We start from the raw sequence: 24026 nt of genomic DNA, 5'->3' as shown, positions 1-24026 counted from the left end.
TGCTGTTCTCCTCCAGATCTACGATATTGTAGTTACCTTGGATTTCCAAGGTAAAAAGATCTACGATATTGTAGTTACCCTTGGATTTCCAAGGTAAAAAGATCTTCTCACATAAGGTTTTGTAAGACAATGGCCGTCCCAACAATCGCACGGGGTATCGATCCCCGAACCTCTAGCATGCTCAGCCAGCGTTTTACCATCTGAGCCAGAGCCCATGAATATTTTATTTTTCATTTGTTGAGTCTAAATATCCAACAATAAATGTTTTTCATGGAGAAATATAGAAGCAGACAAAGGGCAAAACAAATCCGGCTGTCAATTAAAATTCTGATGCCAAGAATATCCCTTCTTATATGCTCAAATATTAGGGTAAAAACAGAACAGCTAATTTTTTTTTTTATTTCATTTTTCTCTTTTTCCAACTTCATCCCCGATTTCCCCTTTTCAAACTTTCCTTCCCATTTTTTCTGAACCCATCGTTCAAAGCCAGAGGCCATCAACGAAGGCTCCACACGTCAAACTTTCCCCTTCTTCTCCGACTTTTAAGTGAATTAAATTAAGGGTAAGATCATCTTTTTCATTTGTGATTTGATTTTATCATGTAATTAGAAATTTCTTTTGTTTTTGTTTTTGTAATTTATTATTTTCCATTAGTAATTTGTTTTGGTTCGGTTGATGTAAAATTTGGGATCTTGTTTGATTGAGCGTCTACTTCCAGACTGTTGTAAATTTGAGTATGCTTTTTCAAAGAAAAATGAAAAAAAAGGCTCAATTCCACAATGGTTAAAAAGGGAAAAAAAAAACCCCCAAATTAATAAGCTTTCAAATCAATTTTTATCAGAATTTTCTACTTGACGCGTATAGGTTGGAAAATGGAATAATGAGATTTTTTTTTATTTTTCAAAGTTTAAATCTTCAATAATGGAATTAGTTTTTCAGAAATTAAGAATGATGTCTTGAAATTCTGTTTTTACTAGTTATTGTTGGTTTATAATTTTGTTTGACCAATTGAGTTTGACCTGCATTAAATTATGAAATTTTTTTGTTTATTCCTTTTCCTTCTTCCCATTTAAAAGATGGTTTTGCAATGGTGCTTCAGAGATTACGTCATTTCCGTTAACAGCGTTTGCTTCAATGGGGCGGGATGTATATGTCAGAAACTAGTGTTCTGACACTGGATTATGGCCAAATCTCAAGGAATTCTGTGTAATTTACTCTTTATGCAATACTTTTTATTCTTCACATGTATGATGCTCATGAGTTGTTTCAATCTGATTGCATCCCTCGAGTGATGGTTTGCCTTGTTGTTAGTGCAAGAATTTGTACATTCTAGTTTCAATATATAACTCCTGCTTTTCTTCGTTGTGCAGGACCTTCCATTTTGGCATCCGTGACACTAAGATTCAGTACGCACTATGAAGTTCTTAGAATATACTCCGCTTGACCGGTAATCTTCAATCATCGAAAAAAATGAAATTGTGACAGACTTGCTATATTTCCTCACTCTTCTTAGATTCATGATCATTGTAACTTTCTGCTTTTTGATTTGAATTCTGAACTTAAGTTGCATTTTATTTTTCTAGACTAAATGATTTCTTGAGTGAATTAAACCTTGGCGAACGCACCATCAAAGGAAGCCTTGAAGCCTACTCCTGTAAGTTTAAGGACATAAGCTATCCTGAAAATTTTGGAGATATTTGATTCAAACTCAGTTTCTTTCTTGCTTGTAGGCAAACACACAGGAACAGATAAAAGACTATCTCTCAGTTTGGAGAATGAGGTAAATTGAGGACATTTCAACATATGTATGTTTGGCTTCTTTTAATTAATTTATTTTATCATATACTTTTAGCTGTTAAGTCTATAGTATTGTATAATCATATTATTTTATCATATACTTTCTGCCTTTAAGTCTCTATGTATTGTTTATGACAGTGCAAAGATTGTTTTGATTAGTATTTACGGTTTGTTTATCGAATTATCTTGATGTGCATCATTCAAAAATGTTGCTTTATTTTCTTTTGCATGTTTCTATCTGAAACTCCATTCAAGTTTTTATAATCAGATTAGTAATCTATGGTCTCATTAAATGGTCAGAAGCATTTAAGTTCTTTTGGTTCCCCATTTGGATAATCTTACTTGAGGAAGAAAAGCAGTAGAACCGAGCTAAACAAGATGATTTTGGGTGTTGACCAGTCAGACTGTATTGGAAAGGACTTGAAAAATCTGTAAGAAAATTGGAGTCAGTTTATATCTAAGGCATTGATAGAGAAAGCGAAAATGGGTTTGAAGTTTAGAAAGCATTTGAGTTGTACTTGTGATAGAGGGAATTTAAAGAGGGAGGGAAATATTTATAATGCTTTTTTGAGAAAATGGATTGTAGAATCCTTTATTTTTTGGATAAAAATCCTCTTTCTTGCTACATATCAGTTACTATCATTAGTTAATATAGCAAGTATCTGCCAGTGTTCATGGGAATCTGATTTGCCTTGCAGAATTTTTTATTTCTAGCCATAAGATTTTATTTATTTTTGGTGAAATAGAGGGTTTTCTGATGCTTGTTTCATATCAGATCCTTGACTATCTTGGGAAATCTTCTGATACCGACTCCTCCTCACCAGTTGAATTCCTTTTGAGCAGATCAAGGTTGTAAATATTGCATTAGTTAGAGGTAGTTTTGTTTGTCTTTCATATTTTTTTGACCAGCTTTCTATTGTGCGCATTTCAGCCGAAAGACATTGATCTACTTGGTGCTTACCCTCTATCACATGTATCCAGATTATGACTTCAGGTATCTCTGTATCTTATGTTGCATGAGCACATTTTCATTTCAAAGAGAGCTTAAAAGGAGGATTATGGGTAATGCCACTGTCAGCTTATTGGGCGACTTGACAACCCACTATATAATCCTCTTTTACTGCATTGGGAGTGTTGTCAAAAGGTTTTGACAGACAGTTCAACCCACTGTCGCTCTTGGAGGAGCTGAGAGTTCAATTCTCTCCATTTCCCAAATCTAATCCTACTGGTTACGTGGTTTGTTTGTGTCGGGTTCAAGTCGTTATTGTGCCATTGAGTGCTTTATGCTGACACTCGTGTGTTATGAAATGGCTCCCTTATATTATGATATTGCATGTGCCTTTGTGGTTTCCAGTGCAGTTAAAGCACACCAATTCTTCACAGAGGAAAGTTGGGATACTTTTAAGCAGATTTTTGATACCTACATGCTTGAAGCCTCAAAGGTATTGGCATAATTATCTTCATTTCTTCGCTTTTGACATTGGGTCTTGAAGGATTACAAGGCACACACTTGAGAGAGAAATAATTTGCATTTCCTTGAATAATTTACCTTGCATTTACTACTCTTGCACTCCTCAGTCATCACCCAATAACCTGCTCTTGTGGGTACTTATGTTGGTAAAAGATATAGCTTAATGGTTTTGTCCAGAATATGTTCTATTCATTGGTTGTTTCCTAAGTTGGCAAGAATCATACAACACTTTGGGCATGTGGGGTGTTGTGTGTTTTATTTGGGGTTGGGGAGGTCATTTGGTATTATGGGAGACAAGTGATTGCTAATAGTCATTTGATTGCAATATCTGTTTTCCGTAAATAAGTCTCTTTGCCTTGCATTTAAGTTTCCTGCTTTACATCATTGACAGGAATGGATTGAGACATGTGGGGGCAGTACATTGCTGGAGACTCTGTATAAGGCTCTTGATGAGGTGAGCTTAGTTCAAAGATTGAATGCAAGTCTCAGCAAGTGGCAATTCTAAAATACCTGGTTATGCAGGTTGTGAAACTCTCGGAGTGTGAAATTTACAGTTATAACGCAGACTCTGAGGCAGATCCCTTTCTGGAGAAAGGAGCAATGTGAGTTTTTTTTTCTTTTTCATTACTACTAATGTAAAAGTGTTTTTCGGCACCTGAGCATTTGGCTCATTGGTTGGTACATAATCCCCCTGCCTAAAGAGCAGGGTTCGAATCCTCCCTGCTCCAATTATTAAAAAAAAAAAAAGAAGTGTTTTTCCTATGCCATAATTAACAGTTGGGGACTTATTTTTTCAGATGGTCATTCAGTTTCTTCTTCTACAATAGAAAACAAAAGCGTGTAGTGAGTTTCAGCTTTTGCTGCTTAAGGTGGGTCTAACTGTGTTCTGTTATATTGTAGTTCTTTAGGAGCTTCCCGGATTGTATTTGGTCCTAATTTATATTGTTTCTGGCAGTAATTTGGTGGCTGATGGATTTCTTGCGGATAACTTATGTTATGAGGAAGATGGTGAAATATTTGATAACATGGACATATGACCGCAAACATGTACATACTGCTTGTACAATGAGTCAAAACCCTTGACATTGGTGTGTAGTTATGTTAATGTAATGTATTCCTTACATGAGCTGAGTAGATTAGCTTTTCTAATTTGCTGTGTACATGTAGTTGGTAGACGCTCCCCATGTAATTGGAGGATAGAATAATGATGTCTATAAAAATGTGTCAAATTTGAGTTTAGGTTCATTATGTTTGTTTCAGACATTCCTTGCCTATCCTTGGCTCCTATGTTTGAGGCGATAGTCATTTGTACTTGTATATGCTTGAACAACCGCTGATTTACATATATTGTTGGGTATGTAGCATGTGCCGGAGTATAGATGATGGTTAAAAGTAGTTGCTTAAGCAAACTTCTATTTTTTTTTTCTTCTTTATATATGTTTTTTGTTTATTTTTAACTTTTAACTAGTCGGGCATTGTTACGCAACTGGAACTAAGTCTGGAATTAGGTTGGAACACTTACCCAATCCTTACCAATTCACGCATCTCTACAAAAGAATAGAAAAGATACAGTTAGTGGCCAACGCCTTGACAATGCAGGCTGGCATTCAGAATTTGAAGAATAGCAGTTCCTTGTCCATGATACTGGAACACCAGTCATTGGAGCAAAGAGAGGTTAGACCTTTGCTGCTGCTGCTGCTGCAACGACAGCAGTGGTTTCAGTTTCAGTAAAATTTGATCCTATTTATCCGCCAAGTCATTGAGCTCAATTTTAACATTCCAAGGTAAAAGAAATTTTCACCATAGCTGAGGGAAAAAAAAAAAAGGATTTCTCTGCATTGTGTAGCTATTACCAGTGCCTGCTATATTTACAGCATCTACCTCAACCAAAATTCTAGGATAATTTCAAAGTTTTGGATCCGGTATTACAGTCAAGGTACTTATCTCTCCGACCTGGAGAGCAAGATCAGATTTTGGGTATCTGATAATCGTAAGCTACTTCCCAGTAACATCTTGTCAACTTACATGCAAAACAGTTCTGAAAATTCTTCCACTTCTGGATTGGAAAATCCACTTTGCTATAATTCTTCCACTTGGATTGAAAATCCACAGTGACATCTCTTCGTTCGGACTGAGTTCTCAGCATCAAAACTCTCATTCTCCCTTAAAAATACATGTTCATGGTCTTCCACTAATGTTCCTGATGGAATGTTACACAAAGTATCCTCTCCATCTCCTTTCCAAAGGCCAGTAGATTGCCTGTCATCCTTACTGCTTTCATCCGGAGCATTTATCTCATTATTCTTATCTTGTATATTTCGGGATGCTTGTGATGATGACCCATCTCCATAATAGCTCTTCAACTTTTGTCTGGTTATAATGGACGAGAGAAGTTGATACCATCTTGAGATAGCTTGTGCTTCATTCCGTTTCTTCTCTTCAGCCACTCTTCTCTCTTCTTCTTCTGCATAAGCCTAGAATAAAAAGGAGCCACAACATTCAATTTGGGAACTAAAGCCAGATTCCAGATTATAGACTCGGTTACCATATATGATTAAATGAGGTTACTGTAAACACTACAGGTATATTTAGAGCATCAGTTAAGAAACCTTGATAGAAACCAGTTAAAAATTGATGTGTAGAGAGTTTGACATATGTGGAACCAAGTACTCCATTTCCCATTATCTGGCTGTCCATGTCTTTTTGTGTCTGGCCTAAAGTATTGAAAAAGAACGCTAATTCAAGATATATGACAAACCATGTCCACGCTCTTCACTTTGTCCGGTTTTTCTCATATGATTTATTCATAAGGAGATATAAAATATAAAATCGCAAGGAGCACCCACACGTGTGGACTGACAGGTTAACAAATACATCTTAGGATATGCAAAAATAGAGGCAAATGGTCTTCATTGTAGTCTAGAGTTACTTGTTTAAGGACAAATATACTGGCACCATATAGGAAGTTCAAGAGACAACTAGATTGATATGTGGGGAAAAACCAAAACTGCATTCTTCACTTTCTCTGGTTTTCCTTCTGCCATTAATCCATTAATTATAAATCTTTTTTCTTTTTGGGTGAAACAATGGGCAAAATTGAAATGGAAATTCACTATTTTATCCAATATATGTGAGCATTTATCCCAATCATTAAGTGGGCTGGATGTAGTTACCTCTAATATTGCATCCTTGAACTCACTGCACACCACAATGCCATCAAAGATGGGAGCTGCACGACCATTTCTAAACTCAAAACCAACCATGGCAGGTGCATAATCAATTTCCAGCCTCTTGGCAACAGAAAATACCCTTGGCAACCTTAAGTGAACAGTCCCCGGTGGAAGGCACTTCTCAGACCACACATCAACTTGACCACGCTCATTCTATAATCAAACAGATTGTCAGGGAAAGCAAAGCTTCGAAAAACTAACAGGCAACTGCACCAAAATGAATTTCTAAGACTAATATTGAGGTGAATGTCTCAAGTGTACTGTTCATTTTCAAAAGTACTTCCAAACAGAACTTGCATATTCAAACAATGACATGGCGATGATGGAAAACAACTACTTGTTTGCTGCTACATTGCTCAACTGTTATGAAAACCATATCCTCAATTTCCACTTGAAAGAAAAAGAAAAGGAGGCTTCATAAATAACAAAATAAATCTGGATAGGCATAAGAAAAAGGGGGAAAAAGAAGAAAATTACAGCAGTATTTTCTTGCACTAACATTTTGTTCATCTGCCATCGAAATGAATCTCTACATTAAAAGTATCTAAGTATCCAATTATGATAGCAAAACAACAATTGCAGTATAAGCATTAAGGATAGCAACCAATTTTTGATTGCTTAGAGGAAAAACCAATGGTTAGGTTATTAGTTATTTAAAATCAGAACCCAGTATGGCATTCACAAGAAAGTAACAACAATCACCTTTGGCACAATTCCATCAACAGCATGAGGCAGACACAGTGGCTCCAGCTGCCACTTCCCATAAAGTTCAATAGTTCCTTTAGAATCAATCTCCTCATAGTCATCTTCTTCAGAAACTTGTACTTTTTTTAGTTTTGCAGAACGTTTCAACACCTGAGGAAAATTAGTTGTGATTTCTTCAGATTAACTGAAATGACATATTAAACTATCACAAATTAATGCAGAAGCTATCACAACCATCGATTGCTATTAGAGAAGGCAGACCTTTGCAGGAATCTCATTGCCTTTAACCTGCAGCCCTTCACGCAGCCATCTTTCTCTTGGCTTGAGAGTTTGCACACAAGTGCGAGGATATACTGGATGACCAGAGCAGTAACCAAGAATGGGACCTCTTGGATGTAGAATCTGACACTTTGTAAGCCATCTTTCCAGTGCATACAATGCATGATTTTTGTAGGCCTATGAAATACAGAAAAATTTAAAACGAACGTCCAAGTTAGCAACTTCTCAGATTTGTGTTGATTGTACCGATGAATCACAATACCTGCTGATTAGTGGGAAGAGGCTCAGTTAGTGCCCTAGTCTCCAATTCCATATCTTCAAGAGAGTTCCTGGTAGCAACCAAGGAATGCTTTGTAGAAGATTCAACTTCACTCTTACTCCCATACTCTTTAAAAGCTTCTTGGCCTGACTTCTCAGGTAAGATAACATGGTTTGAAGGACTATCTGTACCTGGATATTCAGACATTCCAGATGCTTTAATTTTCTCCTGCTCATTTGAAGCATTATTATGGAGCTTTTCCATATTAATCGTACCCCCAGTTGCTCCTGACTCTAACTCCCTCAAAGGTGCCAACACTGCATCCCACCAAATTGAATTAACTCGTTTTGGTGCTATTTTGTACCACTTCATGCAATACCTGTACAATAAATGTATTAGCAAATGCAATGGGTAAGCAAAAGCATCTGATAACCTTGCTATTAATTCCCAATCTTATTTTGACACAAAGGTTTGTATATATGTATAAATCTCCAAGAAAATACATGTACTTAAAAAATAGAAAGGTTTATTAGAAGCCAACTTAAAACCATTAAGAGCAAAGTAGTCAGAAGGTCAATTTGATGAGAAAATCATACTGCAAAAAAATACAAGAAAGATAATATATGAACACATCAAAAGCAAGTAGCAAAGGGGGTGTGTGTTAAAATCATAACAAAAATAAAAATAGATGAATACCTCACAAATGGGCAAAAAATAGATGTATCTATATATGTATATAATACTTTAAATAATTACCAAAATTATGGATATCTTAAAATGTGACCGTGAATCCTGACGTTAAAAAACAGGTGTAATCAGGTAGGAGTTAAAACCTGCGGGTCACATCTTTAGCCCCACGACCTGCAAAAGCAACTACATATCTCAATGCTGTTTTACATGCCGCAGCTGCATCTTCTACTTTCTGCTCTCCATCTATAATTGCATTCAAAGCATCGACATGCACCCACTTCCCCGTCAAGTTCTCCCCACCACAGTACACTTCTGCCCAAAACAATGGAGATCCTACTTTTCTTGATCCAAGTGCAGTAGAAAGTCCTTGGGAGCTAGTAGCAGATTCTACTCTATGGATCTCTTTCCATCTTTTAGAAGGAGTAGATGCATCTAATGAATTATTACCATTAAAATTACTAACATCCAATGACCCAGCACTGTTTTCAAGAGTCCCAACAGTAGTAGCAGAGATAGCCATTGCCAGCTGCATCTCGAACTCAAGATCCCCTTTCCTCTTCAACCCCTGAGATTTTGTAGGAGCACATTGTCCATATGTATCCAACTGCGCCTGACAGGCAAATAAGTTTGATGTTCTATCAGTCATTTCATCTACAGCAGTAGAATATCTGGATTGAGTGTCATTGCTTGTTGGGCAGCCACCCTTACTTTTGCATGAACTCCTCAAAGAATTTTCACAGTGACCATCTTTCTCACTGCATGAGAATGATTTAACTGGAGATGAAGAGCTAGAAACTTCTTTCAGATTAGCCACCATCAGTGTTGAAGTACTAAATATCCCTCCACCCACTCTGTTTGCCTCTTGACTCGAAGGTTCACATTTATCAGCCTCAGGTTTTAAGGAAGCAACATCCAAGATGGACACAAACCTGAAAATGGGTATACGACTAATGTGAGAATGAGTGTTGTTTTGCCTCAACCAACCTTACAATCTGGACTTTGGAGGGAAAAGTTTGTCATATTAAACAATTTTACGAAGAATGCACAAAAATAGAGAAATAATCAACACCACTCAAGAACAAAGAGAAAGCATTTGAGCTTAATAAAATGACAAAAAAATAGGGAGGGGCAAGGGGCAAAACTAGCAAAAACCCAAATGGCCTCCAGAAAGTCATGCCATGAAAGAAGGTCTATGGCTCACAAAAGAATATTATCACAGCAGCGCCTGACATATTTATAAAGTTCAAAGGAAGAAAAGTAAGTTCAACACAGATCAAAAAGAATGAATTTAGAACTAAATTGAGTAAACCAGACACTCTCCTCCACACCGCGCCCCCCCCCCCTCCCCCCCCAAAAAAAAAGGTGCAGATGAAACAAAACAAGGAGCACCAAAAATATAAGGATGGGAACCATATTCTGGTTTCAAGGTTCTTAGTACTCATAGCATTTACATCTTTATTCAAAATCCCATACAAAAGAATATTCTTCCTGGAGCTTAAATTCCAACATCATCCCTGTTGCAACAGGCCCTTTTTTGAAAATATGGAGAATATGCGTAGGTGGTTGTATCTCACACTCTCTAAGATTACAAGTCAAAATGTCCATGATGCTTGACAGGTTAAGCACAGGCTTGGGGTTGTAAAAAGGCTAGGTTTGGTAATACACAAAACAAATGAAAAGAGTGTCAATCGCTCTGTAACTTCTCTGTCAAGTTCTACTCTTTTGGCTAATGCCTGGGGCTTCTCTTTCCTTTATCTTCTCAAAAGTAAGAAATTGATAGAAAAGAGCACTGATGGGACAACAAGCGAGCACTGATGAAGGAAGCTAAATCCTTAAAGAAACAGAAAGAGGAGAAATAAAAAACACCCAACCATAAAACATTCTGATTACCCAAGCCCTAGATCAATTAATTGCATAATCATTTGATATGGTCAAAAGGAGTCAGAATTATCTTGTTCAAGCCGTCCATTGTTCACTCCTCTCCTCTTGAACTCAATAGATATTCCTTGAATCTCAAAGTTCATTACATAAAACACTTTCAAATATAAGAAGTTTCATAAATGGTCATGATGCTATTGTTCACGTAAAGAATTTGAAGCACAGGATACATCCAGACAAGCTTCCCTGTATGAGCTTAACTGAAAACAAATCCATAAACAGTAAAACTTCTGATATTCAGTACATAGAAACAATAATTATATTTCATATCCAACAATAAAATTTAGACTATTAGATTGTGACAGAAGATCATTTTACTTAAGGCTGATCACTATCTAGCGAAGGTTATATGGATATTAGCGGATAAAATTCCATAAATTGCCAACCTATTAAACAACTTGCACATCCACACAAAATGGTTATGCATGCCTTGATAATACTACAAACAAAGGATAATTTTTTACTTAAGGTAGAGCATCATCAAGAAGCCAAGTTGAAGGTCTACAAATTTTAAAGAGATAACAAAAATCTGAAAAAATTGCAGAGGTACAATTTCAGCAACCAGATACCCTCATAGTGACATCATACCGGGCAGTAAACTTCAAAGCTCTAAATAATGCCACAGACAATGCTGCAATCTGCAAGAAAACGACCTGTGAGTACTCTTCATACGTTAAGCTAGCAGAGAAATTTTTGTCATACATTAACTGGATTGTAGTTTTTCCAGAAACAGAGTTAATCACACCAGCCAATTTTGTTCCATTATACGTAAGTGTACTATGCATGCTGAATTCATACCAGGTTTAGTTAGATGCAAGCATCCAACACTTAATACTTTCTAGCAGAAAAGGGAAAAAAAGATTCACTATAACATTCAACAGAACAAATAAGATCTCAAATCCATTCCAATAAACTTATCAATTTTTTATTTTTGTTAGGAAAAATTTTCAACTTTGAACTCCCATTATTTTATATTTATCATTAATAAAAATATGAAAAAAAAAATTTTTTAAAACTTTGAATGAAGTAATTTTATATATATTTTAAAATCTAATTAATTAAAAGGTTTAAAATGATAGAGGTAAACGCAGAAAATTTTTTGACCAAAAAAAGTCAACTGTGACAAATTAAGTGGGACAGTGAGAGTAACTTTTTTATCCTAGACAACAAACCTACAATGAAGAAGAATAATATAAGAAAAATTGCACCCATGGTCATCTTTCAGATTATAATATAAGAGATCATGAAACTACCTCTTCTGGAGTCCCTTCACGAGTTTCAAGAGCAAAGGCCAAAGCAGTATGAAATGATCTTTCTGCACGAACCAAGCTTCTAACATGAAAATTATTATGGAACTGCAAGTTTTACGCCAGGCTCAAAACGATAAATAGCTAATTTACATTGTAAGTAATCTGTAGACAGCGCAAAATATACGTACCCAAGTGACGAGAGGAGACAAAGCATTTGAAGTGATATTTGAGACCCCTGATATCTTTGATAAATGTGTCGGGACAAGAGAAAGTAAAGATGCCTGCCAAGCCAATCAAATTTTGTTAGAACAGGAAATATCTGTATTCAGCAATCGTCCTGGGGCATAAATAGAAGATAGAGAAAAACAAACCTGAATAAGGGGATCATCACAAGCATTGTCGATTAATCTGCCCCTGGCCAGTAAACAAAGCAAATGAACCTTGTGCACAAGCTCAGCTATTTCCTGTTTGTAAAAAGCATAAACATTTTGGAGTTCATAAGATGAAGCTGCAAAGATTTAACATCAAATAAATGCTATGTCAGTATCATTACAAGAAATTCAATTCACCTTATCTTCAGCAGAAGCTCGACGAACAGGCTTCCTTCCAGCAGAACCTGATGGTTCATCAAATTCAATAGTTAAACCCTTCATGCGCTCCTTTGGAGAATTGTCTACAGGATCCAATTTGGGAATGGAACCATCTTCCCAATCCGAGTCATTCATGTCTTCCGAATCATCGAAAAGATTGTCTACATAACTTCCCACATCAACTTCTAATTGAGAACTTCCTACTGCATTTCTACTACAACCTTCAGCCATTGAAGCATTCTGCACAATCATTGTATGTACAACTTGTTCATTTGTTTTTAGGTCATTCTTCTGGAGATATTCATTCTTTTCCTCCTTCCTTGAAGAGCCACGTCTATTGGCACGTCTTAGAAGTTTGTTCACTCCCTCCTGTGATATCCCAGCAAGTGTTCCTAATTTCAAAAACTCTCATTTTAGTTTCATAAACCCTCTACGACAAAAAATATAAGTTAAAAAAACAATCAAAAAAACCTTATAAAATTGAACAAACCAGCATCATGAATTGACCCCGAAGGATTTCCATTATCTGATTCACATGTAACTTTCATCTTTGTATACTCGCCTGCTCAAAAGAAGAATAAAACTCACTATAAATGCATAAATTTAGCATAAAATGATAAAATACATTAACCGAAAATTTTTTTAATTTCCCTTCTTACTTATTAACAAATTAATCATTCTGGCAGCAGAAATAAAAATAAGCAAAAAATAAATAAATAAAAATAAGCCAATATTTTCCAGTTACAAAGTTCCAATCTTTCTTTTCCTATTAAAAACCAATGAAAATTACCATAAGCATTTCAAAACTTCTACATTCTCTACCTTTCCTACACCATAGTACAATTCCAATAAAAATTACATTTCAATGTTTTTTTAATAAACAAAACACCTGACACCCAGTTGTCCCCTCAAAAAAGAATACCCATTTCCGTCGTACTTTGTATAATACCATAACATATTTTATAACAAATGAAGATGGGTTCTTTTTCCTCAAAAAAGAAGAAAGATGGGTTAAATTGGGGGAAAAACTAACAAATACCCAGATACAAGAACATAAGAAAGTTTAAAACTTTGATACAAAATAAGAGTGAAAATGGAATGTTTACCTGAAGATTGGTTCTGTCTTTTAGACTTATCTCTGTAACTCTTTTTTTTTATTATTATTGTTGAGAAAAACCAAGGGAAAAAAAATGAAGAGAAAGAGGAGAGTCCCGCGTAAAACTGTTGAAAGGGTTTTGTTTGTGGGGTTGGGTGATCAACTACGTGTGTTTGTGGGGTTGGGTGATCAACTACGTGCAGCTGTATTAACTAAATACTACGGATGCAGGAAGGGGTTTTTTCACTTTCTCTTTTCTCTTCTTTTTTTTTTTTAGATAAATTAGTATTTATTATTATTATTACATGTCTAAGATACTATATTTAGATAAATAAATATAACTATTCTCGTTAATTAAACAGTCTTTTAATTTCTGCACTTCTATATATTAGATATAAGTTATAAATTAATTGCGATGGTTATATTTAGTCCAATAATAATTTTCAGGATATAGTTAACCTTTTGTGTATAAGCAATGCGGATTTGGCTTAAAAGTGAGAAGATATAGATTCACCATTCAATTAATTGAGTTACAGATAAGGGAAATAAGTAAATGAATGGCAAAAAGAAAGGCTCAAACCCAAAAGGTATGAAAGGATAAGGGATCGCATTCAAGAGTCGTATAATTATCCGCCTTAACTCGAAGCCAGGCACTGCCATTTCGCCTTCCTAGTTTAGCTTCTTCTTTCCTAGCTTAGCCCTTTCAGACATGAGGACCTGCTTCTCCTTTTTATTCCCCCGCCACCATTTTCTGGTCAAATATCTTTCAGATTTGGCAGCATTAATACTAGACCGTTACTCTAATCTGAAGTTCATACTATAGTTACTGTCTGTATTTTCTTTTTCCAGGTATAGTTCCAAGAAGCATACTTGTAGTTCAAGGGAATGATAGCATTAAGACCAATTCTGGTGTCAAAGTATAACCAACCCTACTCTCCGAAAACCTTAATCACCTGCCATGTAAAACCCTCCAAGGAAATGCCTCAAAAGCTTCTGCACTCAAACATGAGTCGAAGGGTAGGAGTCATAGCAACAATGGCTCCTTTACTATTGATAAGGGAAGAGACTGCATGTGGGCTTGACCTAAGAATGGTAGCACCAGAGCAGACGCTTGAAGAGGCAGAAAGTGGAGTTGAGAATCATGCAAAAGCTTTGTTGCAAGTGAGAGATTTGATAGAGTCCAAGTCTTGGCGTGAGGCGCAGAAGCAGTTAAGGAAGAGTTCATCATTGTTGAAGCAGGACATTTATACTATCATCCAAGGGAAACCTGGAAGCGAAAGGCCTCCACTCAGGAAGCTTTATTCTAATCTCTTCAACAATGTTACTAAAGTAAGACATTCTACCTTTTTCCCTATATTTTGATTGGTATTATTGGCTTCTGTTGAGAATTTCCCTTTGGGTTTTGAACATTGCAGCTAGATTATGCAGCAAGGGATGAAGATGCATCACGTGTTTGGCAGTGCTACGACAACATTGTCTTGGCTCTCAATGATATTTTGTCGAAGCTATAATCAAGAGTCATGTCATTTTTTTATCCTTCTTGTGCCATAAGGAGCAAACTTTGTGCCGATGGAAATTGTAGACAACCAAAATATGACAATCCAAATCAGTTTCTGGGCAATCGAAATACTGCATATGCTTGCAACAATCATCCAATACTCGGGCTTCACTCTAATCATTCCCTTGTTATTCTGAATTTCAAAGAATCCCACCGGAAGATAAGCATCCAAAAGGAACCATATTTCCAGATTGCTTGTGGAAAAGGGCAACCTTAGTTCAGATTCATCTTTCCCACCACTGGATACTCTTTCAATTCCGTTTTATAACATCAAGCTGATCAAGATAAAAATATGAAGTAAATATTGCGGGCATTGCCTCTATGTGCCATCATGTACATGCTCTAAGAGAGAAAGAAACGGGAAACACTAACTTCTTATAACGGAGACAACATGTACAGTTATTTTCTGTATAAACCCAGTTGATAAAGTAAGCATTCAACTACAGTCAACTAAACCTAGAGTACAGGACAGGACGAATATTAGGCATAACTCAATGCTAATGCTCGTTCTCCTACTAAAAGCAAAACTGCGAAACTGAGAACAAGCTGCCACCAGTGATGTAGGATGTAATCCTCAGTCTTGGATTCGTATACTCCAGATCCGATCACCTCAACCATCTGACATAAAATGGGTACATTATGCTCCCAAAAGCAGCGACTTGAAATGAACTACCAAAATCAAGGCGACCCCGTTACTCCAGGGAAGAGTTCTGATATTTTGTTGAATACATCCATAACCTGAAACCCAAAAACAAATCATATATGGCAAATTGTCAACAATAAGTCGTATGAAGTGATCAACTTTCAAAACAATCTGTCTTGATAAAGAGCCAGAAAATGGCAGTAAAGATGAAACCATGATCTGATGTGCCATTTATTGAATCTTAAATAAGTATTTGTCATACTCTGCATGTACTTAGACATGTAGGTCGACACATGTGTAAGACAAAATAACTCGGACAAAAAAAAAAACAACTTAAGTTTTGAAGATAAATGTAGCCATTTTTACTCAATTAAAATTAATTGGAACGTCTTATAGAATGCTTAAAATATAGGATAGGATCATTATGGAAAGAATAAAATTTTGCTTGAAAGGGCAGATAGAGGCAAGACTCTCCAAGTGAGGATCAATTAGCCCATTTAAAAAATAGAGTAAAGGCCAGGTTACCTCCTTGTCATTTTGATATTTTGCAATACTCAGTGGGTTCTGTGAACACTGCAAAAGCAGCACAAAGTAAAGAACATTAATACTAAAGATTTAGTACATATGCATGACATCACGAGAGATATTTAAGGAATCATCAGTAAACCAGAGAGGGCATACATCCATTATAGCCGCTTGAACTCTAGGGTTTTGGAATGCCATAGCAACTTCAGGATTGGCCATTATTTTCGAGATTACTTCTTCAGGTGTAAGCCCGATCTGATCTGCAAAAGGGGAAAGGGAGATATAAGAACCTTCTTCAGGCACCAGACTGCATTCCAGCACGACAGAAACTGACCATCGACTAACTGAATATATCACGTATAAAGTAGGAAAGCAAGAATATAAAGAAAAAAAATACTAGTTCCCATAGACACCAAGCATTTGAACACATCAACAAAAGCTTTGCACTTACCAAATTGCTGCTTGACGTCAGGACTGTTGAGATCAAAGTTTTTCAAGGAGTCCATCATCCTATTGTCCCATTCAGTACTTCCACCCATATTATTTCTGAAAAGCATTATCAAGACATGCAGATAAGCATGTAGATTCACAATAAACTGATCCAATTCTAAATAACAAGAAAATCAAGCAAAAGGCAAAAGGAAAAGAGAATAGAAAACAAAAGCCAAATAGCAAAAGCAGCAACCAAACAGAGCCTTAATCTTTCAACATAAAAAGTCAAAAACTCAGGCAGAATGGTAGGGGATGATATACAAAAATTATAAATCTATCAGCAGAGTAACCAAATATTCATATTCTCTTAATGCATAACATAAACAAGTTTTAGAGAATCAATGAACCACCAAAAATTATATTTTCCTAATCAATTGAAAGTTAAGGAAAACCAAGAGGTAAAATTAAAAACTTGGCATCTAATAAATGCATAAAGTATGAGATGTGCTAACATAAAAACAAAAAAACAAAAATTGAGAAAGATATCCATGCATATTACAAGATATTCAAAAATCCTATAGGATCATGCTAATTTCACTCGTGATAATATCATGTGATATCTACTTCAGATAATTGCCATTCCTAGTTTCTTACTGTCCAAGCACTACTATAGACATTTAGAAAAAATTTTAATAAGAATTTCAACCAAGATTGGAGTACAAGAATAATATATTCCAACTCCGACTCTCAAAAATTTGTACGAAGAAAAGCAAGACCAGGAATCATATATCAATAAACTCCAGACAGAATAATGAACAGGATAACTGTACCAGAATAAGAATGAGAAGCAAACATGTAAATCTTTTAAAAGGGGCAAGGCTTGTAAGAACTGTAAATCAAGAGAAAGACAAGCCCCTTAAAAATAATCAAATGCAGAAAGTCAGAAGAAACCTTACAGCATGTCTTGCAGTTGTTGACGATATTGAGGATTTTGTAGCATCCCTGTTAGAAAATACACACAAGAGAAGGAAAATTGGCACATATTAACAAAATATCCATAAAATTGCAGCACGGCTTATGCGTGGAAAGAACAAAGCACTTTTGCAAAACAAATAACTCTAATAAGTTGTCTGGAAAATGAAACAAGTTTTTGCAGGATACAGTAACCTAGGGAAATTAATTAGAACTGAAACTCTTAATATAATTAATATATAAACACCAGTTCCCTTAGCATAAAAAAGGCCGTGCAAAAGCTTAAAACTCTGAGATCAATTTAAACGGTCAAGAAAATATGTTTTTAATATATAAATTTACAGAGACTAATTCCCACCCACCCACCCATCTGCCTTAGCCAAGAAGAAAAAGAACAGAAAAACAAAGAAGGAAAGAGGTGTTACCAAAGCATGGACTTACATTTAAATGTCTCAGGGTTCCTCATTTCCTCAGGCAAATATCTGTATCGATAAGTAAAAGATTATATTTCCTTTTGGAAAAGATAACACAAAGATTGCAACAAAAAAGTTAGTTCAGTTTACAGACAACAACTAGTAACGGAACCAATTCAGAGTAAGTCTACATATAAAAAGCTTTCTAAAGACACATAAAGATTTTACTTAGTGGTATTCTTTTTGTAGGGGTGCTAATAGGACTCAGCCCAAGGCCCTCATATGAGAGGAAAGCACTATATCTCAGATCCCATACAACCACCCCCCTCCCCCTCTCTTTTCCCTCTTATAAGTTCTAACAACCTAATAAAAAGCAGATGGGCTTCTCTCATTCATTGGAAACACCACAGCTGACCTCCTGTTAGTCCATTTACTAATTTCAATACTTAATTACTTTAAAACTCAATATTGCGATTTCTCCAATAAGAACATTGACAAATGAGTTCAGATATAAAAATCCAATCAAGGGAAGCAAAAGAGAAGGTTTCACTTGCTTATCTAAGTTCTAAGGGAAAAATGGCTTCATATACCATTAAAAGCTTATGTGTTTTTGAGGGATATTTTTAGCAGACTTAACTCATCACTATACCTTATCAGGTGAAAATCCATGTACTTGAAGTTAATGGAAGTCTATTAGCTTTGCCTTCAAAGTAACTTGCTGGCTCTCAATTTTCCAAAAGCATTACAGGGTAGATTCGATGCCAGCTTTCAATCACAAACTTTATGGGCAAGGTCCACAAGGATTAGGAGAAATGACTAATAGGGTAGATTTGATGCCAGCTTTCAGTAACTAACTTCATGGGCAAAGTCACAAGAATTAGGAAAAATGACAATGGTTGCATTGGTGGGAAAAAGGTTTATGGCTCAAGGTTTGACTATTATTGTACTGTTGATGGGAGAAGAAAAGGAAAGAAGAAGATAACTCAGTTTTGACCAGCACCATTCACAGTCCAGTACAGTAGGGTTAAGAAAATGGTGTAAACAGGTATAAAGATCATTAGTGAACCTAGATCAGAGTTGTCAAAGTTAAATAAAGGGTGCAGGACATAAGATCAGGACTCAATTAAAAAAGGACTGATAATAAAAGCTGTAATATAAGTCCGTGCTCATTTAGCAGAGCATGAGATACCAAGCCTAATACATTATATTTTGGAAAGATATAACAGAAACTTTTATAATTTGATATTGACCCTGTGTTTTGTAAATATTCCAAAGAATTAAGAATGAAAGAATGGACATTGTGACAGGAGCATGGTCTTTCACCGCACCTTGGGCACACACCAAGATGACATCAATCAAAAAAATATAGAAAAATAAAATAATTTTTTTGAGGAAAAGAAGCTATATTACGGATAAACCATCTTCTGCACTGTTGGATCTTCCATCATCTTCTCTAAAGCATCCACAGATAAGGCAGGATCTGCGCTTCCTGCAAGTGCAATAGGATGCTTGTTAAGTTTTACTGAGACCGCATGAAGGCAATTAGAAAGCACGCTCAACATGTTCACATGCATGATTAAATCACTGGTATGCATAAATTCAACTTAATTTGTGACAAACAGGCACCATATATAAACTTTAATCATAAAGCAAATACAGTGCAACCCATATAAGATGGCATCAGAAATGCATCTTTATCAATGAGGTAACAAATCCAACAATTAAACAACCATTTAGCTATGTCAATATACGCATCAATACATGTCTTTATAAAGAGCTGATCATTAAACAATATAGCCTTAATTACTAAGAAAATTATGTGCATGGACACATGACAAATCCTGTGATTTTAAGGATTACTCCTTTATTCCTGTGCTGCCTCTTATTAGTGTTCCTTTCTTTTAACATACATACCATAACTCAGTCTATGATATCCCCCATTGTCTTGAGATAGATTTATTGATCTCTAAAATATTTTTTTTCTTTTTTCTTATGTTCAAATTATTATCTCTCATAGTCCCAGTAAAATATGAACAAATGGGATGACTGCAAGAGTTAAAGGTGATGCATTTGACACAAAACTCGTCATGTTTTTTATCCTTTTATTCAGACAGTAATTACAGCCAACTAAAAACCAAATATTCCACACTTTCATTTCATATGATGAAAAACTTGATCAGTTACAGCTAGCTCTTTACTTACCGGTTGACTGCGAACCCCCAAAAGCACCAGCATCCTGCTTGGATGCAGCTCCATTATCAGAAACCTTGATACAATATTTGAATAATTAATTTCCCAGGATAGATACTTTGAATTTCAAAGAAATAAATCCATACTACCACAGCCTTGTAGCAAGAGCTCAATCAAAATCTTACATCCTTGGGAAACTGAGTATTGTTTGATGAACTTATCCCAGCTGCATCTTCAAAAGCACTCTTCTGCACAGTTTCTTCTGGAGAAACATCCACAAAAGCTGCAAAGAGAACTTTGCATCAGTCTTGAAGAAACAATTCAAGGACAACATCAGTGATTGAAATGAATTAAATAGTTCACTGACTCTACAACCATCTTTTGGAAACAAGAAAATTACGTTAGTTTGCTAATGTTTCTATACAAGAATGGGCCACATAGTGTTCCTTTTTACCTCAAAAAGAAAAGAGTTGCACATTATATAACATCTTATGGCAGTAGTAAAAGTTCTATATTACCATATTTCTTTGGCTCTGCTGTTTCTGTTTCACTTTTCACTTCAGTTGCTGGAGCAGTTGCCGGGGCTGCTTCAACTTTTGTTGCAGGTACATCAACTGTAACTGCAGTCTGAGAAGATGGAGAAGGGTATGTGACAGGTCCTGGCGATGGAGGTGCTGGAAATGGAAATGGGGATCCCAAAGGAAAAGCAGCATTGGAGAATTGGTTATTTTGTGTATTCATCTGGCCCATCATGGTTTTGAAGGCTTGTTGCATTGCATATTTCTGAATAATGGAAAGGTAAATATCATAAAGCAAAGAAATAACAGTTATATTGTGACCTGCTGCACTGTGTGCAAAACTTTTAGCCATTTGCATCATCTTAAGCACATAAAGAAAGTTAAGTAGACCCAACAACAATGACTATAATGTAGATACATTAAGGCACAACTCAATCACACCCAAAGTCCCATGAAAGAGAGTTATATATCTAACAAGCCATGATAGGGCTTTGATTGTCTTTATGACAACCACGAAACATGGTGCAGATACCAAATTATTATTTTCAACATTTGTAAATTGGCAATATTACAGGGGACACTAGAGTTATGCCATTGCTAAGTTTATGACAAGCAAGCTGCTGCCTTGAGGTCAGCTTCTCAACATATTTAATTGAGATCTGACTGAAAGTTAAGTGTCACAAATAATACAACTAGTTCTTTACTTACTTGTTGACTGGCAATTTTATATCCTGGATCCATAATTCCATTAACAACAACTTTGTCATCGACTCCAAAGTCCAAACCCCCCACCCTGTGGGGACCCATGCAGGAGTTCATCTTCCTTGAGGATGGACGAAGAAAATTTTTTTACAAATATCAAACCACAATTTTGCAGGTTAACTCTCGGCCCTCTAGGCAATATATCATATTCCCCAATCTTGTTTTGAACTATTACCATCTATTACAACCTTGATTCTTTAATTTCAAAGCATATATAGCAACTAGAATCAAGTACATAGCCAAACAATTTGTTCAAATTAAGGACCCGTGGACAAGTTCATATCATACTGTTTAGTCTTCTTGACCAAACTCAAACACTCTGACCACGGCTAAACATAAACCCACCAAAAGAGAAAAATAATCTTTAACAGATAAAAGAAGGCACCTTTAAGATAATCCATGACAAAGACAAGAAACTTGAAAAACTAATGAAGGGTATTAACTTCAAGTTATAATAAATTGGTAAATTAATAGCCAATTCAATCTAAAGTTTCCCCACTCACATGACAATTTCTGTCTTCAAATGCCACAAGAAGCATAATCAAGACTTTCAATTTCTAGAAGACATTCAAAGCATGCACACTAAATAGATTTTACCCATAGTCAGTTTTCATTGCTTCATTGCAGTACCCAATGCTACTTCCAAACTATAACAAAAGATTCAATCATACAGATCAAAGGCAAAAACAATACAATCATACCTCACATGAGAGAAACCCTCACCTTTAAGCTTGAAGCTACCTGTCATTTCACTCAACTTCATCAACATATGTAACAAAAAGAATCCCATTTTTTTACAATAATATACAAAAAATATCACCAAAAAAAACCTTTGTGCTCACCCATGTAAAAAGCGCTGAGAGCCCAACACCCACTCCAATCCAGAAGAGCGGTGACCCTCTACAAAACATAAAGAGACAAACAACTAAGCAAAGAAATTAATGTTCATAAAACACCAAAAAATATCTGTCCAATTATTTCTTTTTTGTTTGCCTTTTGCTTCCTCAAAAATTGCTATAAAGTAAAAGTAAATCATAAAAAGGAGAATCATAATTTGATTAAAAATTAAGTAAATTATTAAAATTAAATATCAATTCAAATATATATGTTTCCTTTACAAATGAAATCACATATTTCTTCAGTCATGAGAATTAAGGCTCTGTTTGGTTGTTGCTACTTGCTTTTGGCTTCCTAAAAAGTTACTATTAAAGGTAAAAGGATTAAAAGTGGACAAATAACTAAAATGCAACTATTCTATATTAAAGTAAAATCACACACTTTGTTCCCAAAAAAAAAAAAAGGTAAATTACTACAATTTTAAGTTTCAGTTGTACAAGAACTTTTAGTTCTTCAAGATGCTATATATTGCTTACCTTTTATATCCTTAAGGCACTATTTTTCTTATTTTCCAAGGCACAAAAGTAACAAAAATGACATCCAAACGAAACCAAAACTTTTTAGAAAGAAAAGGTGATTTAATTACATCTGGGACGAGGGCGGTGGCACTGTTGGATTAGGGTTGACTCCAACTGAAGAAGTTTGCTGACTACTTGAAGAAGAAATGCTTGCAAACCTCTCATCTCCAAGCTTTCTCAAAACTGGAATAACAAAACCAAACCCAAAAAAAAAAATCAAATCATAAGTTTTTAAAGTAAAAAAAAAAAATGAAGAAAGAAACCAACAGAAAAGAAAATATACCAATATGGGGGAGACGTCGGGGAGGCGTAGGTTGAGAGTGAGAGTGGGCGAAAATGGAAATTCCGGAACGACGAGGGGCAAGGTTGGAAGATGGAAAAGGGAGGGTTTTGAAAGGGTTTTTGGGAGTGTAATTAGGATGATTGCATCCTAACAGATATAACTTGAGAGGAGGCGAAGAAGAAGAAACTAAGGCCAAATTCAGATTTTCCATTCAATTATACAACTCTATAAAAAGAAATGAAGTTGAAGGAGTAAAAGAAGAAAGAAACAGAGTGAGCAGAGCCCGAGAGTTGGAGTTGGGCGTTGCACCGGAGGAGGATGACAAAGGAAAGAAATGGGATAGACGCCCCTATTTTTCCTTCATACCTAAATTTTGATGCTTTTCTGGCTGTTTGGTTGGTTGGTTAGCATGGTGGATGGGAATGGGATTGCACTATTCCTTTTCAGTTGCTATTATTTTACTAGGAATAAAATAATGCTGTAAAGTTTTTTAAACCATGAGATATGCTAAAGATTTTGAACAAAAAAATATCTTTCTATAATTTGAATCTAATATTTTTAATTAAAGTTCTGAACATTTTAATTTAGTAATAGTGGATATGTTACGAATTCACACTTTCAATCATAAAAATATGTCTATTAAATGTGAAATCTATCATAATTTCACATTTTCAATTTTAAATCTTTTTTTTTATAAATCCTTAAAAATATACTTATTAAATGATAAAAAAAACTTTTATTTACAAATAAAAAATTCTCCTAACTTCTTATTGATATGAAATCCGTAACTTACAAAAAAATTATGTTACTTAAAAAAGCCTATTCGAGTTTAGAACTTTCTTTAGTTTTAAAAGAAAAAAATAGTAATAATACGTGATGTTCCAAATCATGCAAATATGCTTTAACACCCAAAAAAAAAATATACTGATAAAGAAATAATGAATCTTGAGGTTGATTTCTGCCTGATACGATACTTTCTATGTTAGGTTTTATGATTGAATCATAAATTG

At 35.4% G+C, this 24026-nt stretch overlaps 4 protein-coding genes across 7 annotated transcripts; 2 read left to right on the top strand and 2 right to left on the bottom strand.

Moving 5' to 3' along the window:
• On the top strand, positions 331-4687 carry LOC18601847 (repressor of RNA polymerase III transcription MAF1 homolog). Of its 2 annotated transcripts, none has more exons than XM_007032928.2 (11): positions 331-562; positions 1371-1447; positions 1584-1654; positions 1731-1780; positions 2573-2646; positions 2729-2791; positions 3152-3239; positions 3660-3722; positions 3791-3870; positions 4066-4137; positions 4224-4672. In XM_007032928.2, exons 2-11 carry the CDS (start codon positions 1416-1418, stop codon positions 4303-4305), a joined length of 675 nt encoding a protein of 224 aa, XP_007032990.2. In that variant the 5' UTR covers positions 331-562; positions 1371-1415; the 3' UTR covers positions 4306-4672. The 2 variants fall into 2 exon arrangements, with proteins under 2 accessions (XP_007032990.2, XP_017975271.1); XM_018119782.1 differs by lacking the exon at positions 331-562 and adding an exon at positions 1104-1206 and having other exon boundaries at positions 4224-4687.
• On the bottom strand, positions 5082-13454 carry LOC18601846 (DNA repair protein RAD4). Of its 2 annotated transcripts, XM_007032926.2 has the most exons (13): positions 13316-13454; positions 12700-12771; positions 12189-12601; positions 11991-12083; positions 11808-11900; positions 11623-11724; positions 10958-11007; positions 8575-9360; positions 7745-8120; positions 7465-7659; positions 7201-7353; positions 6442-6651; positions 5082-5742 (listed from the first exon to the last, which is right to left on the bottom strand). In XM_007032926.2, exons 2-13 carry the CDS (start codon positions 12755-12757, stop codon positions 5347-5349), a joined length of 2925 nt encoding a protein of 974 aa, XP_007032988.2. In that variant the 5' UTR covers positions 12758-12771; positions 13316-13454; the 3' UTR covers positions 5082-5346. The 2 variants fall into 2 exon arrangements, with proteins under 2 accessions (XP_007032988.2, XP_017975270.1); XM_018119781.1 differs by lacking the exons at positions 12700-12771; positions 13316-13454 and having other exon boundaries at positions 11623-11698; positions 12189-12442.
• LOC18601845 (psbQ-like protein 3, chloroplastic) lies at positions 13862-14926 on the top strand. 2 transcript variants are annotated; one of them, XM_018119979.1, is made up of 3 exons: positions 13862-13892; positions 14155-14634; positions 14721-14926. In XM_018119979.1, the coding sequence occupies exons 2-3, from the start codon at positions 14191-14193 to the stop codon at positions 14814-14816; spliced, it is 540 nt and encodes a 179-aa protein (XP_017975468.1). In that variant the 5' UTR covers positions 13862-13892; positions 14155-14190; the 3' UTR covers positions 14817-14926. The 2 variants fall into 2 exon arrangements, with proteins under 2 accessions (XP_017975468.1, XP_007032986.2); XM_007032924.2 differs by lacking the exon at positions 13862-13892 and adding an exon at positions 13902-14059.
• Positions 15146-23393, bottom strand: LOC18601844 (protein TIC 40, chloroplastic). The gene is made up of 14 exons (XM_007032921.2): positions 23017-23393; positions 22802-22916; positions 22161-22218; positions 22042-22059; positions 20557-20821; positions 20224-20321; positions 20051-20114; positions 19259-19337; positions 17877-17917; positions 17420-17465; positions 16483-16577; positions 16188-16291; positions 16032-16079; positions 15146-15601 (listed from the first exon to the last, which is right to left on the bottom strand). Exons 1-14 carry the CDS (start codon positions 23225-23227, stop codon positions 15542-15544), a joined length of 1302 nt encoding a protein of 433 aa, XP_007032983.2. The 5' UTR covers positions 23228-23393; the 3' UTR covers positions 15146-15541.

Source organism: Theobroma cacao, chromosome 4, assembly GCF_000208745.1.
Source record: "Theobroma cacao cultivar B97-61/B2 chromosome 4, Criollo_cocoa_genome_V2, whole genome shotgun sequence".
In the NCBI taxonomy this organism is placed as follows: domain Eukaryota; kingdom Viridiplantae; phylum Streptophyta; class Magnoliopsida; order Malvales; family Malvaceae; genus Theobroma; species Theobroma cacao.
Note: the sequence above shows the minus strand (reverse complement) of the source record. Positions and strands in the feature narration are given on the sequence as shown.

Excerpts from the sequence above, each read along its gene's own strand:
- LOC18601845 (XM_018119979.1), top strand. The coding sequence starts at position 14,191 with ATGATAGCATTAAGACCAATTCTGGTGTCAAAGTATAACCAACCCTAC. Across the intron at positions 14,635-14,720 it reads TCTTCAACAATGTTACTAAA|CTAGATTATGCAGCAAGGGA; the intron begins GTAAGACATTCT and ends TGAACATTGCAG.
- LOC18601846 (XM_007032926.2), bottom strand. The coding sequence starts at position 12,757 with ATGAAAGTTACATGTGAATCAGATAATGGAAATCCTTCGGGGTCAATT. Across the intron at positions 12,602-12,699 it reads GGGGTCAATTCATGATGCTG|GAACACTTGCTGGGATATCA; the intron begins GTTTGTTCAATT and ends TTTTGAAATTAG. Across the intron at positions 11,725-11,807 it reads TGTCTCCTCTCGTCACTTGG|TTCCATAATAATTTTCATGT; the intron begins GTACGTATATTT and ends TAAAACTTGCAG.
- LOC18601844 (XM_007032921.2), bottom strand. The coding sequence starts at position 23,227 with ATGGAAAATCTGAATTTGGCCTTAGTTTCTTCTTCTTCGCCTCCTCTC. Across the intron at positions 17,466-17,876 it reads GAACCCTGAGACATTTAAAT|GGATGCTACAAAATCCTCAA; the intron begins GTAAGTCCATGC and ends ATTTTCTAACAG. Across the intron at positions 16,578-17,419 it reads CAACAACTGCAAGACATGCT|AAATAATATGGGTGGAAGTA; the intron begins GTAAGGTTTCTT and ends AATGCTTTTCAG.
- LOC18601847 (XM_018119782.1), top strand. The coding sequence starts at position 1,416 with ATGAAGTTCTTAGAATATACTCCGCTTGACCG. Across the intron at positions 2,792-3,151 it reads TATCCAGATTATGACTTCAG|TGCAGTTAAAGCACACCAAT; the intron begins GTATCTCTGTAT and ends TGTGGTTTCCAG. Across the intron at positions 3,240-3,659 it reads ACATGCTTGAAGCCTCAAAG|GAATGGATTGAGACATGTGG; the intron begins GTATTGGCATAA and ends CATCATTGACAG.